The sequence below is a fragment of the Pipistrellus kuhlii genome, unplaced genomic scaffold, assembly GCF_014108245.1.
Source record: "Pipistrellus kuhlii isolate mPipKuh1 unplaced genomic scaffold, mPipKuh1.p scaffold_m20_p_5, whole genome shotgun sequence".
Lineage (NCBI taxonomy): Eukaryota > Metazoa > Chordata > Mammalia > Chiroptera > Vespertilionidae > Pipistrellus > Pipistrellus kuhlii.
In genome coordinates, this window is record NW_023425551.1 from 67,727,096 (window position 1) to 67,744,310 (window position 17,215).

The 17,215-nt window shown below is 37.5% G+C and overlaps 1 protein-coding gene across 1 annotated transcript; it reads left to right on the plus strand.

Annotated features, from left to right (window-relative positions):
* The first annotated feature begins 15,841 nt into the window (after positions 1-15,841).
* LOC123651360 (proliferating cell nuclear antigen-like) lies at positions 15,842-16,345 on the plus strand. Its single transcript, XM_045572916.1, has one exon. It carries the CDS (start codon positions 15,884-15,886, stop codon positions 16,343-16,345), a length of 462 nt encoding a protein of 153 aa, XP_045428872.1. The 5' UTR covers positions 15,842-15,883.
* The last annotated feature ends 870 nt before the right edge of the window (positions 16,346-17,215 follow it).

The following is a 17,215-nucleotide window of genomic DNA, read 5'->3' on the forward strand; positions in this document are numbered from 1 at the left end:
AATTTACATGCACAGGCACCTAGCAGTGGTGCAGGACACTTGCATCATCACCATTGCAAGGACACAGGCACTCTGCACTGCCCCCAGCTGCTCCAGGCCTCTGGACAGTGTGGGAAGGTGAAAAGTCTGCTCCAAGCCAGAGTGAAAAGGCAGCTATGGCCAGAGTGAAGGCAGTGCTGGTAGCCAGAGGAAGGAAAGCCCATTCTTGCATCAATCTTCGTGCATCAGGCCTCTAGTGATATAATAATGATAAAACATAATTAACGAGAGGACATTAAAATTACATATAATGCAGCTACCTAAAGATGAATTGATAGAACTACTAGTTACCTGCTTTAGTGTTTTGGCAGTTATGCTACATTCTGTTATAAAATAAACAAGGTCCATATAGACTTTTGTCTCAGTCAGATGTGTTTTTTCTAGTTCCTTTCCTATATGTACTAATCAAAGAAACCAATATTAGCCAATGTGAGCTCTCAGGAAATGTAGGAGACAATCTAGGTTAATGCATGGCCAGTTTCAGGCCAATTTGTTTACGGGAAAATGACAAATCCCTTTCTTTGCATTCACATAAGCAAGAATACTTTAAATTTACTTTATTTGCTCTCATTGATTTGCATCAATATTACAGGATTTTACTGGATTTCATGAAAGACTTCACTCTTATACTTTTACCCCACAGTAATTGTTTCATAATTTGGAAATGATGTCTAAGAATAGGAAACCATTCTTGTTTCAGTAGGATTGACAAAGTTTCCATCCAACTCATTCTGGTGAATTGCTTCTTCTGCAGACAGAGCATCTGCATTTCAATTTGGGGGGCGGGGGGGGGGGGAGGCAAAGAATGAATGTCTAAGTGAGGAAGTATACATGCTAAAGAAGATTAAAGCAGGCAAGAATGACATGTTCTACATGGCCATACACTAAATTCTATCCAACCATCCAAAACTCATGACTGGACTGTAGAATTCACATGGAAGTCCATCCAGAACCAGAAATGTCTTTTCAAAAAAGAAGCATTTCTAGCAAAGTTCTTCTGAGTCAAAACCTCAGTAAGAGCAATCAGGACACTTTTGAGAGTGAAAAGGGGAATATTATAATTACATCAGGCAAATCCAGAATGTCCCAGACAAGACAAGCCTATCCATCATGTCAGTATCATCAATAGGGAAACTTTGCCCTGAGTGCATTTGCTTTTACCAAGCTGCCCTGAATCTTTCTTTGGTAAAAGAAATCTTCCTTTTAAATGATCAACTCGGTGATCTTGTGTGCCACTATCTGATAATAGGTAACATTTATTAAGTTACTTACCCTGTGCTCTTAGCACACATACATTTTAACAGTGGGCTAAGAATTTTCATGTGCACTATCTCATTTAATCCTCACTTTTTACTTTTTTCCTTATTTTACAGTTGAGAATACAAAAGCAAAATTATAATGCCAATGATCACAACCTTATTAAGTGGCAAAGCTCAGATTGGTGGCTTGACTTTGTAATCTATACTCTTAAATAAATTTATTCTTTCATCATAGTTGCTTTTAAACATTAGAATCACAATCGTGCATAATTTCTCTTTCCTGTACCCACAGCAGGCCCTGTTAATTTGCCCCTGTAGTACCTCCTTCTGAGGCCAGCTATGGCCATAGAATGCTTCTCAACACAATGCTGTAGGAGCAACTATCTTCCCACAGACCTAGAACTAGTCCAGGTCCTGCTTTTACAAATGGGAAACAAAGTCACGTTTTTCTTACTGAGACTGACATTATTGTCCACCCAACATTGTTACCTAACTCCTTTTTCTTACCACCAAAATCCTGGTTTTTCTCGACTCCTAAGTGATCACATGTAACAGAGAAGCTGGGTTTTCTCTAGTCCCGAGGGCATAAATCTGGCTTAGCCAAAGCTGGTCATGTTTTCAGCATTCCTCTTACCAGTGGCCAATTTAGAAATGATTATGAGGTACAATTCTGGCCAATGCAATTGGAGCCAGGGAGAGGGACCTCTGAAAAGAACTATTCTTTAAAAAAACGAACATGTGAGAAGATTCAGTCCATCCTCTTCTTTTCGTTTTTGGGAAGTGTATAATTTAGGATGTTGTTAGCTATAAAACACAAGTCTAAGACACCAAGTTCTACATCATGTGGATGATTAAAAACTGCTGTGTGAGTTTTCCATTGCTTTATAACAAATTTTCCAAAATTTAGCAGCTTCAAAGAGCACACATTTCATTATATGTTTCTATGGGTCGAGACCCCAGGTATATGTCAGCTAAGTCTTCTGCTCCAGGTGTCACAAATTTGTAGTGAAGGTGTTGCTCAGGATGCATTTTCATCTGGGGGCTCAACTGGGGAAGAACCCAGTTGCAAACTCATTCATGATGTTGGCAGAATTCATTGCCTTGCCCTTATTTAACTGAGGGTCACAATTTTTTTCTTTCTGGTTGTTGGATCGAGGCCACCCTTGGGTTTTATAGGCCTTGTACAGTTCCTTAGAGGGCATCTGCAATTCCCTGCCACATGGGCTTCTCCATCGTGGCCACTTACTTGATTAAGGCCTCTGTTTTCTGGAGCTATTTGAGGGAAAGAGAAGGAGCACACTTATTTTCTATAAGTGAAAAACTTAGGAGTATGGCTTCAAAAGCACCTGGATGGCTTCTTAGTGGTGTATAAGTTACCTCGGACAAACTGGGCAATGGCTGTAAATAAAGTGTTCTCCCTTCCTCTGTGGTCAACTATAAAGAAGAAAAAGGGAGAATAGGATCCAGAGTACATATAGGATAAACATTCACACATTCATTTGTTTTTCATTCATTCATTCCTAAATTCATCTGTCTGACATTAAGTGAGTACAGAATATAGGATAGGAGTTCTGGCAGATGGAAAGATGAATCACGCATAATCTAATGGGAGCAGAAAGAAGTAAAAAAAAAAATACCAGTAAGTATAAAATAATACAGAAACTATTACATACCTAAAAGGATGAGCATGCCTTGGCAAGGACCAATAGCTGTTTTCACTACCATTAAACGCTAAGCTTGCCTAGAGGAGGAAGAGCTTTGTCCAGCAAGAACCCAAAGGTAAATGAGAACATTCAAAAACAGGGTAGGAGGGCTTTCTGGAGAGAGAAACATGTATGCAAATGGAAGAAGGAAAGTGTTTGGTATATGAGTATATGAGCAGCAAAGAGCTTTCAGGGCAATGTGACAGGAGAACAGCACAAAAAGCTCACTGGATCAGAATTAGAAGGATTGCAAAGGAAGTGACTAGAAAGAGGATGTGCCAGAATTCATTACATTCAAATTAGATATTTTTTCATAAATCTTCAACTCACACATGACAATTTATAGGAGTTAGTGCAACTAGTAGGTTGAGAGGTTTCTGTATCCAGAATGAGTTTAAATAAAAATAATAACTTATGAGAATTTGCATGATCACAATTACGAAAGAATAAAAGAAATATAAGTTATTTTCAAGAAAACCATCTTAGGTGTAACAAGGTAATATATTGTATTTCTCCATGAGAAAGAAAAACTAACCTTGTAAATTGAATCCTTTTCCTCGTTCTCTCACTTTTCTCCCTTCCCTTGCCTCTCTTCTAAACTTTACTCATCTGATAGATTCATGAGCATTTTCAGTCTTTCAATCTCTCTTTTAGAAGCATCTCGTCCCAGTAAAAGATAGATTTCTCATGGTAACTTTTCTTTTAAATGGGTAAAACATTAAGACATAGTAAAATGCTAATTTAGGTAATTCCAGACATAAACCATGGGCCAAAGCTTCACCCCATCAGGGCACTAGGCTTGACTCATTGTGTGACCTTTAAGACTGGGATCCTAAAACCACTTGGATAGTGCCCAGCGGAGTTTCAGCACTCAGATGTACAACTTGCATTCATTTCCTCCCTAGCTTCCTCCCTCCCCACGCCCTCAAGTTTATTTAAGAGTCACAAACTCAGATCCTGTGGCCTTAGGGGGATTTTAAAACGGAAGAGCTTTGAGGGGCATGTGTATATGTGTGTGTGTGTGTGTGTGTGTGTGTGTGTGTGTGTGTGTGTGTAACAAATTATGCTATAATTCTATAGTCAAACAAATTATGTGGGAAATATATAAGTCAACAGACTTTTAGCAAAACAAATTATTGGATTTGTGAGCATGTATCATGGTGCTTCTGATAGTTTAAATTTGTGTTTTTTGGATGTATTTTTCCTGATCTTTTGTTTCTTGCTGAAAATTCATTCCTACATTCTCATGGGTCCTCATCCTAGAACAGAATGCAACCCTTACAGAGATTTATCATTAATGTTTGAGGCAGCCATAAACATTATTCTACTGATACCCTATGTGGAACCCAGTAATAAAGAGATGAGTTTTATCCTCATGTCATTTTTGAAAAATATAGATAATTTATGCTAGACTAAATAAACATGCAAATATTTTAAATCCCTAGCACAGGAGATAGATATTATATCCTAGTGTTTGACAAACAGTAGAGAAGAAATAAATAAATAAATAAATAAATAAATAAATAAATAAATAAATAAAGTTTATATTTATTTTCTGGCTTTTCATAGTTATATTCAAGCATATTCTCAGGATACCACCACCATTGCACTAATGAAGTCTTAAGTGGACAAAATGTGGGGCTAGTTCCATTCTGAAGAACACAGCTGCCCATCTTCACCTTCAATCCCAAGACAAATGGACACTGAGCCCCCACATTTAATGAATGCCTGCTTTGTACCAGGTACTGAAAATATAGAGCTGAATGAGATTTTGCAAGTCTTCTGCCCTTCATGGCAGTTTCAGAGATAGTTGGGGACAGAAGATGGCAAAGGGTGGGGTGTACAACATATACTCCCAGCATTCAAAAGATAAACCAACACTCAAAAGGAGATTGTAACAACCAAGGTAGCAAGCACTGCATATGTATTAGAATGGCTAAAACTTTTTAAAATGACAATACCAATTGCTGGTGAGGAACTCTCATTCATTGCTGGTAGAAATGCAGAAGGATACAGACACACTGGACAATAGTTTGGCATTTCTTAATTAAGGAACTCACTAGCCTTATCCAGCAATGGCACTTCTAGATTTTTACTCCAATTTGTTTCAAAACATAGGTCCTACCACACATGAATGTTTATAGCAGGTTATTCATAATGGCCAAAATATGGAAGCAACTGAGATGTCCTCCAACAGGTGAAGTGTAAGTAAACTGTGATTTAGTCAAAAACAGTGAGCTAACAAGCCATGCAAAAACATGGACTCATGTCCCTAAGTGTGTATCACTAGGTAAAAGAAGCCAGTCTGAAAAAAAAACAGTATGTTGCATGATTCTATTTATATAATATCCCAGAAGTGGCAAAACTATTACAGATGGTATTCAGTTCAATGGCTCTGAAAATCTAAAGCTGTTCTTAAACAAAAAGCTTATGGAGGGAAATCCCTTAAAGCAGGGAAGTATAAGTCTGGGGGAAAGATAACAGTTTATTAGGCTAGTTATGATTGAAGTATTATAAAACATTAGATGGAGATATTTAAGATCTGATAGAGCTAGAGCAAGGCCTTCAGAGTCAGGGTGCTAATTTCAATGACTTAAGTTAGCTGATATTGAACCAAACATGGTCATACCATCGTGAAGAATTTTCTAACATCTTAATTCAGTGATATCCCCACTCAGAATACTTGGCATTTAATGATTTAAACTTCAAATCACATATAGCATTTCTGTAAGTTCAATTTACCTCAATTTTCACATGCTATGCCTTGTCTTACCATCTATAGTATATTTCCCTGAAAGCAAAAACTATGGAAGCTTACCAGTGTATGCCTCTATACTCTAGTGCATTGCAAAACATTAAATCCATCGTAGGCACCCAATAATTGCTATACAAATAATAAGTCAAGGTTTAATAGGTGGATAGATAGGTGGAGAAGGATGGATGGATAGAAATACAGTCCATAGAATCCCTTCTTTTCTTTATCAAGGATAGTTGTGCCAAGGATAGTTGTGTCAATCTATAAGATAATTATGAACAATAATTTTATGTAGTTACAGTTCATGTGAATTTGCAGACCCTGTTATGATGAACAATCAGACCAAATTTTTCCAACACATTTGAGATCCTTATCCCTAGAGGTGGGTCAAAATGAAAACCAGATTTTGGATTGTGGTTTCCATGAGCTGAATTGTGGCCCCCAAATAAGATATGCTGAAATCCTAACTCCTAGTACCTCAGAATATAACCTGATTTGGAAATAGGTTCTTACAGAAGTAATCAAGTTAAAATGAGCTCATTAGGGTGAGCCCTAATTCAACATGATTGGTGTCCTTATTTATTTATTTTTTTTAAGAAAATTTGGGTACAGACATGAGAAGAGGCACAGGAAGAAGACAGCCATCTATAAGATAAAAAATGTCTGAGGACACAAGAATTTAAAAGAGAGGAATAGGACAGATCCTTCCTTGTACTCCAGAGAAACAGGACTGCAGATTTGGGGCTTCTAGCCTCCAGAATGTGAGGCAATACATTTCTTTGTCAAAGCCACCAAGTTTGTGGTACTTGGTTACATTAAGGCAACCCTACCAAACTAATACAATCACGAACAAGATATTTTTAGTGGGGGAGAGGTATGTTGAAATGCATATGTATGCCTGTTTTCCTTACTATGAGAAAGTCTCCTGATCTTATCCTTTTTATAGAAAAGTGAAAATTTCCTCAGAAGCTTTTGACGAACTCATAAGGCATAGAACTCACCAGTTCTGAGGAGAGGAATTTGAGACATCAAATAGAAAACCCTTTTATGGCATTTTACTGTCAAGAGAAGAAAAGGGGTGGCAGACAGAAGTCAAAAGGAGTTCCTGAGAGGGCTTTTTAAAAAAATATTCCTGAAGGCTAATAAGACTAACCAGTAGACAGGAAAACAAGAGAATTGCATGAGTGACATCTTTGCATAGATGAGATGGACAAGGGCCCAGGGCAGAGGTGGCATCCTAGAAGGTATACATAGAGTAATTGTTTTCCTTTTCTCTCCTCTCCATACTTTTGAAACATTTCTTTAAACTACAAAAAATCCTATCAAAAACTTGCCAAAGAGAGGAATTAGAGGTAAATAATCTTATTATAAAAGAACCTTTTAAAGAGCTAGTTGCCCTAGTGCATTTAAAGGATTTTTAATATTGAATTTGTGCTTTACCTTTTAAGGAGCAAGTCTGTTGCATAACACTGGGTACATCTGTATACAATTATGCAGCACCAAGGTAAAGAGACATGTGGCTACACAGTCATGCCTATAGTTTGGTAATTTAAGGTATAATGTAGAGCATTCTCCTAAAGACTTAGACTTTAATAATTTGGGGAGATTGTTTTGTTTAATTTTATCCTGGCAGGACTGAGCTGGAAGTTGCTGACATGTTAGAATATGTTCGTTTGAGTTGATGTCGCAGCTGTCTGAGAATATTTTGTGTTTTTTTTCATAAATTAATAAGCTCAAATGTAATTTTGGTCTCCTTCACTGCCTCTGTGCTTTTATGTATTCTGCACAAGTGCCCCAATGTTCCATTCTATTTAACTATAAAATATAATAATGCATTAAAGGGGGGTGGTAACATTTACCATAAAGTTATAGTTTTTTCCACTTTGCTTTCCAAATCCATTTAAGTTAGCAGCACAAAGCATAGTTCCTTTATAAGACTTATGTTCATAGCAAAAGCACATAAATATTTCATCCACCAAACTGGTTCATAAAGAAAACGTAATAGGAAGGGATATTTTAGGTAACATCAGGACATATGTGTAAACCTTATATAACTTAGGCCATAAATTACAGGATGTCAAGCTCCCTGTGCTGAGAAATTCACACAAACTTTAGATCAGAAGGAAAGCACCTGTTGGCAACCCCTCCCCTGTAATTATGATCTTGGTGAAATTCCTGCTTTATTTGCAAAAAAAAAAATTTAAAAAATGAAGTTTAATGAAATTATGGCTCTGTATAATACTAAGAAAAAATTCAATGTGAAAAATCTAGTCAATCATCTAATCTTTACTATTCAATTATAGCCACAGTCCAAATGTGACTACTGAATACTTGATATCTTAATTGAGATGTGATTTTAAGTGTAAAATAGACATTGAATTCCCAAGGTGTAGAATGCAAACTATCTCATTAAAACTTTTGTATACTCATTAGATGTTGTAATAATATTTTGGATAGATTGGATTAAACAATACTTTTATTAAAATTAATCCCATATGTTTCTTTTTACCCTTCTAAATGGGGCTATGAGAGAATTTATATCACATATGTGGCTTGCAAGTATATCTATAGGATAATGCTGCTCTAGATGTTTCCAAGTGTTACATGCTTTCTAATTCATAGGGGGAAAATATCTGTTTGCTTATCTACATGTATAATTTGCATGAATTTGTGACAATGATCACAGATTATGAAAACAGAGTGTCTGTCTCCACAGTCTAACTCTGCTTCTTAGTAGTAAGTTTCTTCTTTGTTGAGCCTTAGTTTTTTCAGCAAGAAAAATGAGGGTGATAGGGAACCTACTGCATACAATGTGTTATGAGTAATTAATGAGATAATGTGCATGATGATCTTAGCAGTACCCAGCCTTGTGCAGCACTCAAGAACTAATAGAAATGTTTAGTTTAGCCAGTGCAGCATTTAAAAAAAAATTTGAATGTGATTGCCTGTAGGTAAGGCATATGTGTTCCAGTTTAGCCACAGACCCTACCATTCTCTGTTGTAGGAAAATTCATACACAATTTGAATTTTCCTTGTCCTAGGGACATTTGAACTTATGAAAGTGCCATGGATTATTCAAAATAATCCCTTTCATCACCAAATCATAGGAATATCAGGCTAATTCAAGATTCTAATCAATCAAAAATATACTTGGTTCAGTTCTTTCTTTCCCTTTGTCTCTTTCTTTCTTTCTTTCCTTTCTTTCTTTCTTTCTTTCTTTCTTTCTTTCTTTCTTTCTTTCTTTCTTTCCTACACTTCTGGTGAGAGCATAACTTAGTACAACTTCTATGGAGAGAAGCTTGGCAATGTCTAAAAATATTATCAATGAACACGTCACGTGACCCATAATTTAACTCCGAGGCATCTATGCTGCAGATACACTTGATATGTCTAGAATGGTCAACATGAAAAGTTATTCATTACAGCATTCCTTGCAATAGAAAAATATTGGAAAAAATTCTGAAATATGATATGGACAAATATATTAAGGGACAGCCATACACTGCAAAACTATGTCTGACCTCCCCACAATCAGATCTGAGGTGTGTAGCATATCATCTGGCAATAAGTAGGCACTCAATAATAATATTTATTTAATGAATGAATGAATGAACAAGTAAAATAGTATGCAAAAGTTTATATAAATAGTGTTTTTATAAATCATGAATAATGTTCATCTGCAGAAGATTGTTTAAAGCTGTCCATTCCACTTAAAATAGAAGCCATGCATCTTTCCATCAGCTATAGAAGTTATGGGACCAGACTCTAAGTCCATAGTCCATGCTCAGTTCTCATCCCCCTCACTTTTCCTCTTGTACATTCCATTCCAAACACTATTCTTCTTGCTATTTCCCTAACATGCATGTCCTGACCTCGGAACCTTTAAAGTCGCCATTTCTTCTGCCCAGACACTCTGTCTTTGACATGTACATGGGTTTCCATGTCACAGATCACTGTCAGCTACTCAAGGCCACCTCATCTAATGTCTCAATCCCAACCTTTTAACCCTGCCCCATTACCTTGTTAGATTGTTTCTTTACTTCTAGAGCTAGACATGGTAAGAATTGCCTTGGCAGTGTGGTTCAGTTGGTTGAGTAACATCCCATTCACCATGCACCCAAAAGTCACCATTTCTCTTCCCAGTCAGGGCACATACCCAGGTTACAGGCTAGATCCCCAGTGAGAGGCATGCAGGAGGCAGTGGATCCATGTTTCTCATTGATGTTTCTCTCATGTTTCTCATTGATGTTTCTCTCTCTTCCTCTCCCTTCTGCTCTCTCTAAAAAAACAAACAAACAAACAAACAAACAAACAAACACACACACACACACACACACACAAAAAACAAAAAAACAAAAAAAACCCCACACCAATAATAAATAAATAAATAACCTGGTAAAAATCACTGAAACTCTTTGAAGAATGATCTAATGTCCAAAAAAAAATTAGATTTTACTTCTCATAATGTGAACATGAGCCAATGACAGGGAAGCCACTGAGCTCTGCAGTGAGGCTGGTTACTTACCTCTCAATATATTGTATACTCACCTGGGGAGAGAGTCAGAACTTTCAGGTTAAAAAAAAAAAATTATAACTAGGACCTACTGATGTCTGGTAACTGGCCTGCAAAAGCACCCAGTTTTACACTTTTTTGAGCTATAGACATGGAAAGATAAATGATGTAAACTCCTATTTTTTATTTAGAAAGACAGTTCTATAAATAAATACACAGAACCCTCATGTACATAACTTGTATATTTAAAAAAATGTACTAACTAAATGTAGTAGAAACAATGAAAGATATGAAGAAGCTAATACTTACAGGACACAGGATATAATCAAGCCACCGTTGAATTGTGTTTTCTAGAGAAGCTCCAGCAAGACCTCCAGCCAAGTGGGCTTCATTTGCACTATTTACCTTTTCTTCCGGTTTAATAGGTGGATAGATAGATTTACAATTACAGATGAGAGAAGGGAAATCCTTCCCTTCATAAATATTAAAATGCCAGCAATATTGGAATAATTAAGGCTGAATGGAAAACACAAATGGTTTTCAGATTGCAATTCTTCCAGTTGCAAAACCTTGATGTTCCCTTACCAGGTTAGAAGAACATCCTTGAAGAAATTGGGTTCAAATGACTACAAAAATGTCCATGGCATCAATAGAAAATCAAGGTCACACCAGAGCTTCAGTGGTCCCCTTCTCAAAGGAAAATAATTACATTCTTACAATCTCTGAGCTCACAAGTAATCCCATAACTAATGCTATCTAAACTAGTCTTCAAGGGGAATATTATTCACGGAGTTAAACTTTGCTGCCCCCACCCCCATCCCCATTGTTCTTTACATGAGAATTGAATGAAAATTCTACTTGGAGCTCCAGCCAAAAGTTCCCACCTTGAAGGCTTTTGAAAAGAACTCAAGAGAGACCAAACATGAGTCACAACCTCATTTCCCACTCTGGGACAGCTCCAAGCGAGGTCCCAGGAGGTGGAGGAGATTCCCTGAGACCTCAGTCTCAGCCCTCAGAGGATTGGCCCTAAGTAATGACACATAATGAATCTCTCTCTCTCTCTCTCTCTCTCTCTCTCTCTCTCTCTCTCTCTCTCTCTCTCTCTCACACACACACACACACACACACACACACACACACAACACCACTTTTGAGAGCCACCACATGAACCTTGCCCTTCTCTCTTGAAATAAAGACTCTTTTACCTCCGAAGACTTCCAGACCTAAACACCAGCTAAGGGATGGGAATAAGGATTGGGATTCAGATCTGAATACCAGCTAAGGAATGGGAATATCATAATGAAATGATATTCCCTTAACACTATATATCGCTTTCATTATGATAATAAAACATTCCAGGAAGTAAGTTGCCAGGAAGAGAGGAGAAGCAACTCTCCCCCCACCCCCACCCTCCCCTCTCCTCTCTCTCTTCTGAAGGAAGAGGCAGCGTCTCCTTGCAGAACGACAACCCTGAGGATACAGCAGTTGTCTTCAAATCTGTGACCATAAAAAATCATTATCTCTGTGAAATACAGCAATTTGGGAGATAATCAAATGGTGACCAGGGGGCAGAGCTGCCAATCTGAAGGATTATGCTCGCGCGCACCCGCCTGCGCCTGACCTTCCTGGGAGCCAGCTGTCGGCGCTGCGAAGACGCCCATCCACTCCGGGCACATTCATTAGGCTGCCTTCCGTGCGTGGGCCATTTGCATAACACCCCGGCTTTCTTAATTAGTACTTCATTTCTCCCTTGACTTATTTTGTGGCGAAGTTCACCGTCCCCCCCTCCCGGATGCTCTCTTCCCTTGCTGAAACCTAGGAGAGGGGAGAGGAGGTGGGCAGGAAGGCTGAGAAGGAAAAAAAAAAAAAACAACGAATAAGACTTGCAAATGAAGGCACTGGTAATTAGTCTATTAATATTTTCAGGTTTGCGTGAGGTTTCTCCGTGAAAAAACTAGGAAAAGAGATATTGATCCTGGCCACTTCTCATTCCACTCTGCACCAAAGGGGATGTGGGAGAGATGGGCTGGGCACAGGCTTTTGCCTCCTTCTCTGCACCTTCCTTTGAATACACTCCACCAGGGGTTGCAAAGTCTGGTTTGAGATGTCCAGAATTAGCATTGATTCCACCAGAAGGAGGGGTTATGCCAATCCACTAATCAGTTGAGCTGGTCTCAAATTCTAACTGGGCGGCTGGGCGAATCTTTACCTGGAAGATCCATTCACTTCTAATATCTTACTCCAACCTCTCTTCTGCTGGACTCTTCTACACAAGTGAAATGAAAATAAAAGCAAAGGTATTCAACATGTAATTATTATAGTCCGCCAGTTCGAATAATTCAGATCAGAACAAAAGCAAACTATTCTTTTCTTAAAGCTGGGGTTTATTTGACGTGATCCGAGGAGTAGATCAGGTCACAGGCTCTGGCTAGCACTTCCCCAAGTGCTAGCCAGAGCCTGTGAGGTTAGTGAATTTCTGCTCATGAAGGGAAGACAGATTCTATAATATTACATGGACTCAGGAGACCTCCTACAAGAAAATAGAATGTGGCTTGTTAAAAGCCACAAAAGTGATACCTAAGTTAGTCCTGAGATGTATGAATTTCACCAGTACAAATCAATAATTATTTCTACAAAGTCTCACTTATCTCCACATCTACTACTTTCCTTTCATCTCTTTAGTTATTTTAACTCTACAAAGTGAATCATTCTATTTGCACTATAATACACATGGGGATTATTTTCAACCAAATACCTAATAAACCTTGATTCTTAACAAAAATATAATGTTAGACAGAGTGAACTGGGGAGGTAATAGGAAAGTATACATCCTGTGAAGTTGCAGTCTAATTGAAGAGAAAAGACTAACACATAACTATCATTGGCAATAACTAGGTTAGCATCATGAATAAGATGTCTCCGCCTGGGGCTTTGCAGACTTCCTGGAGATAGGAGGTCATCTGTTGGTTGCTGTTGGTATGTGAGTCCCAGGATCATTAAATAGAATATCTTTATGACCACATACGGTCTCTGCACATATAGGTAGCAAACTATCTCCTTTCTGTGTCTTAGTTTCTTGTGGCTATACAGGTAAACCCAATCTACTATCAGTATGTACCTGATGCTTCTCCATATCAATATAAATAATAATTGCCAATGTCACATGATATAAATTACCCAAGTTCTTATTATTTCCATGGTGGAGAAAGCTCCAATGAAAAGCCAAAACCTAAACACAAGAACCTTTATGTATAGCTGCCTAAGGGAGAAAGTGTTTAAGGCAGACCTCTTCATTGTTTTAGCCATTGGGGGTGGGGGGGAATTACATTTCTACTACATTTGTGGTAAACATGTTAATTTAAGCCATGATTGCTTTGAAAATTAACTTATTTTCTTTAAACATGGCTTGATTTTCCTCCTTCAGTGGGCTCTGTGACTAGTCAAACATATAGTTTATAGCTTCAGTGCAAACAGTATCTTGACAACACAGAGGAAGTGCTTTTTAAAAGTCTCTCTCTTATAACCCTAAACCAGCTGAATCTATTTTGCTATGACTATTAAGAACACACATACATACATATAAATAGAAATAAATAAAATAAAACGAGATTTTGAACATTAATTCAAGAAAGGAAACCATTCTTTTGAAGAATGTTCTAAGCAGATCAAGGAAATAGTTTTTTTTAAAAGAAACTTATACTTTTAAAAATTGCTAATACACATTCAAAATTTTTCTTTCCAGATTATTTTTTCTTAAAATGTAAAATGTATAAATTATAATTATTCAGAAAATATATTTTTTATATATTCATATATGCTTACATTTAGAGTAAACCACATTTATATATGGAATATGCAAATGGTAATTTTTATGACTAACAGATTCTCTTTAATATGCAATCATGCATACATGCATAATTTATAAGTAACATACCTATTCACAATACCAAATGCATTTCCTTTTTATTATTATTATTTTTAATTCATTCTTTATTTTCAACTGAAATCAAATCATTCTTTCACCAGGGATATTTTCCTCTCTCTTAAAATATATGAGTGCAGTGCTGAATTCCTACAATTAGCTCTAACAATTCCTTTGGAAAAGTTAAAAATTCAGGGCAAAGGAGAGGCCAAAAAGTTATGTTGGACGTGATATATATTACTTATGAGCAATAAGAGAGAGTAAAATAGTATGTGAAGTGATCATTTGAAATGTTAAGCTTTGAAATATTTGCCCATAATGTTATTTTAACATAGTTGGTTGCACTAAATGGATGTGACTCTCTGTCCCAAGTGATACTTCCTGGGAACATAAAGTGTCTGCAGGTGTGTGCCTCCAGGTAGGTCACTGAAAGACAATGCAAATGAGGACAATTTCCCCAGGAGCAGCCACCGTAGAAATTAACAAGCAGAAACCCGGTGGACGCTGGCATCCTTCTCTCTAGCAAGGTAAGTTTTGGGGCACTTTAGAATTTGCCCTCCATTAAGTCCTGGATTGCCCCATCCCTCATGTGTGTCACCAGTTCATAAGCAAAAAAAAAGGAAATATTAGGAATTCTCAATTATCCATCTTTAGAAATCCACTTTCTGTTTTATTCAGGGCATATTTGATATCCCACTCTGGCTACTGACCACCATCAACTGCAGCACACTCCTCCCTGTCACCTGGCCAGCCCTTGGCAAATAATTTAAATACAGCTTAAAGTAGGCAAATCTCTGTCCATTTCCCCAAATCATATACATTTCTGATTTAAAAATAATATTTTTTGCAACAAATCTGTTTTAGATTATTCAAAACATTAAAATAATATTTTTGTAGCAAATCTTGTTTTTGATGATTACTACAGATACTACTTCACTTTGAGCACTTTGTCAGGACAGATCATTGGGAAGAAGTAAAATGGAGAAAGAAAATAATGTATGCAATAAGTCAAACTTTTTATTTATATTACTCATTTGGTTCTCTTCAAGGTTCCATGAGATACATACGAATGCCCCGTTTCACAGATGAGGAAACTAAGGCCCACAGAAATTGAAAAATTCCCTGAATATCACAGAGCTAGAAGACAGTGAGATCAATACTTGATGCCAGGTTTATCTGACTGTAATGCACTTACTCCATTACAAAAATATGTGGCCTTGGCCTTGTTTGCATATGCAAAGTTTGCAACTGGATTGGGAAATCACAAAAGAAAAAGGGTGATTTCACAGTGCCTGTAGAACTCATCTAATGAAGTAGCTCAGATGAACAGATGCTTCTAGATTTGAGATGAGGTTAAGATCCAAGAAACCCATGTCCATTGAAAATACCGCAAGTCAAAAATGCATTTAATTGATCTTCCTTGATCTCGGCAAGGATCTCTCATTGCTGCTCAGCCTGCTCACTCTCATTCTGTGAAGTCTAAACTGGTTACACCTCCCACTTCCCTTTGCTTCTAGCTGCATCTTTGTGACTCCCCATCATGTGTGAACTACACCTGGTTCAGGGCTCCATCCTGAAAAAAATATGCAGTACCAAGCCAGTGAGGCCTGCTGGGATATCTCTTTGGTGCACCTCGCCCCGTGCTCTCAGGGCTCCCATACCTACAGCTGCAACCACAACCTGTCAGTGGGCATGAGCCCCACCATGTCCAAAATACTAAAATGCGCTGGCAACGAAGCCATCACTACCCCAAGAGCTGAAGCTAATGTGGACAGCTTGGCACTAGAATTTGAAGTTCCAAATCAAGAAACAGTTTCAGACTATGAAATGAAGTTAATGGGTTTGGATGTTGAACAACTTGGGATTCCAGAGCAAGTGTATGGCTGTGTAGTAAAGATGCCTCCCGGTGAATTTGTGCATATATGCAGAGATCTCAGTCGTTTCGAAGATGCTGTTGTAATTTCCTATGCAAAAGACAGAGTGAAATTTTCTGCAAGTGGGGAACTTGGAAATGGAAATATTAAGTTGTCACAAACAAGTAATGTCAATAAAGAAGGCGCTGTTACCATAGAAAGGAATGAGCCTGTTCAGCTAATTTTTCACCGAGGTTATCTCAACTTCTTTACAAACCTACTCCACTCTCCCCCACAGTAATACTCAGTATGGCTTCAGATATACCCCTTGTGAAGAGTATAAATTGCTGATATGGGACATTTAATGTGTTATCTGACTCCCAGGATAAAGAAGGATCTTAGGCATTTTTAATATCCAAGAAAATAAAACTTTGAGAACTGCTTCTAAGATCCCAACATGCCCTAAAAAGTCTCTCCTGTCACCAAATGTGTACCTCTGAGTACATATGGAGATCATGTTTTCTGCAAATAACCTACCTTTTTTCCCCCCTCCATTTTCTACAATTTAAAACATAAAGTCTGAAGTCAAAGCTGGTCTTATTAACCTAGAACTACTTCTGCCTTATCTACAAATACGCTATAGAATTTTTATAGAAAAGGGTTTTTTGATTATTAATATAGTTTTAAGAAGCATGTTTTCAATTTAAATAAAAGTTATTTGAATTTCAAACATCAAAAAGAAAAAAAAATGCATTTAAGACCCTAACCTACCAATCATCATAGCTTAGCCTGGCTTACCTTAAACATGCTCAGGATACAATAGCCAAAAACACTGGCAGCAAAGTACACTAGAACAGTGTTTGCCAACCTTCTCTCATGATGAGAATCATCTGGTGGAGTTGTTAAAACACAGATTCCCGGATCCCAACTAAGAAGTGCTAAACTAGAATTTTTGGGAACATATAGGTAAAATTGTATACTTAACTAGTGCTCTAAGACAGATTTTATATACAGAGCACTAAGTTAGGTATGCAATTTTACCTATGTGTTCTCAAAAATTCTAGTTTAGCACTTCTTAGTTGGGATCCGGGAATCTGTGTTTTAACAACTCCACCAGGTGATTCTCATCATGAGAGAAGGTTGGGAAACACTGCACTAGAGGATTGGCGGT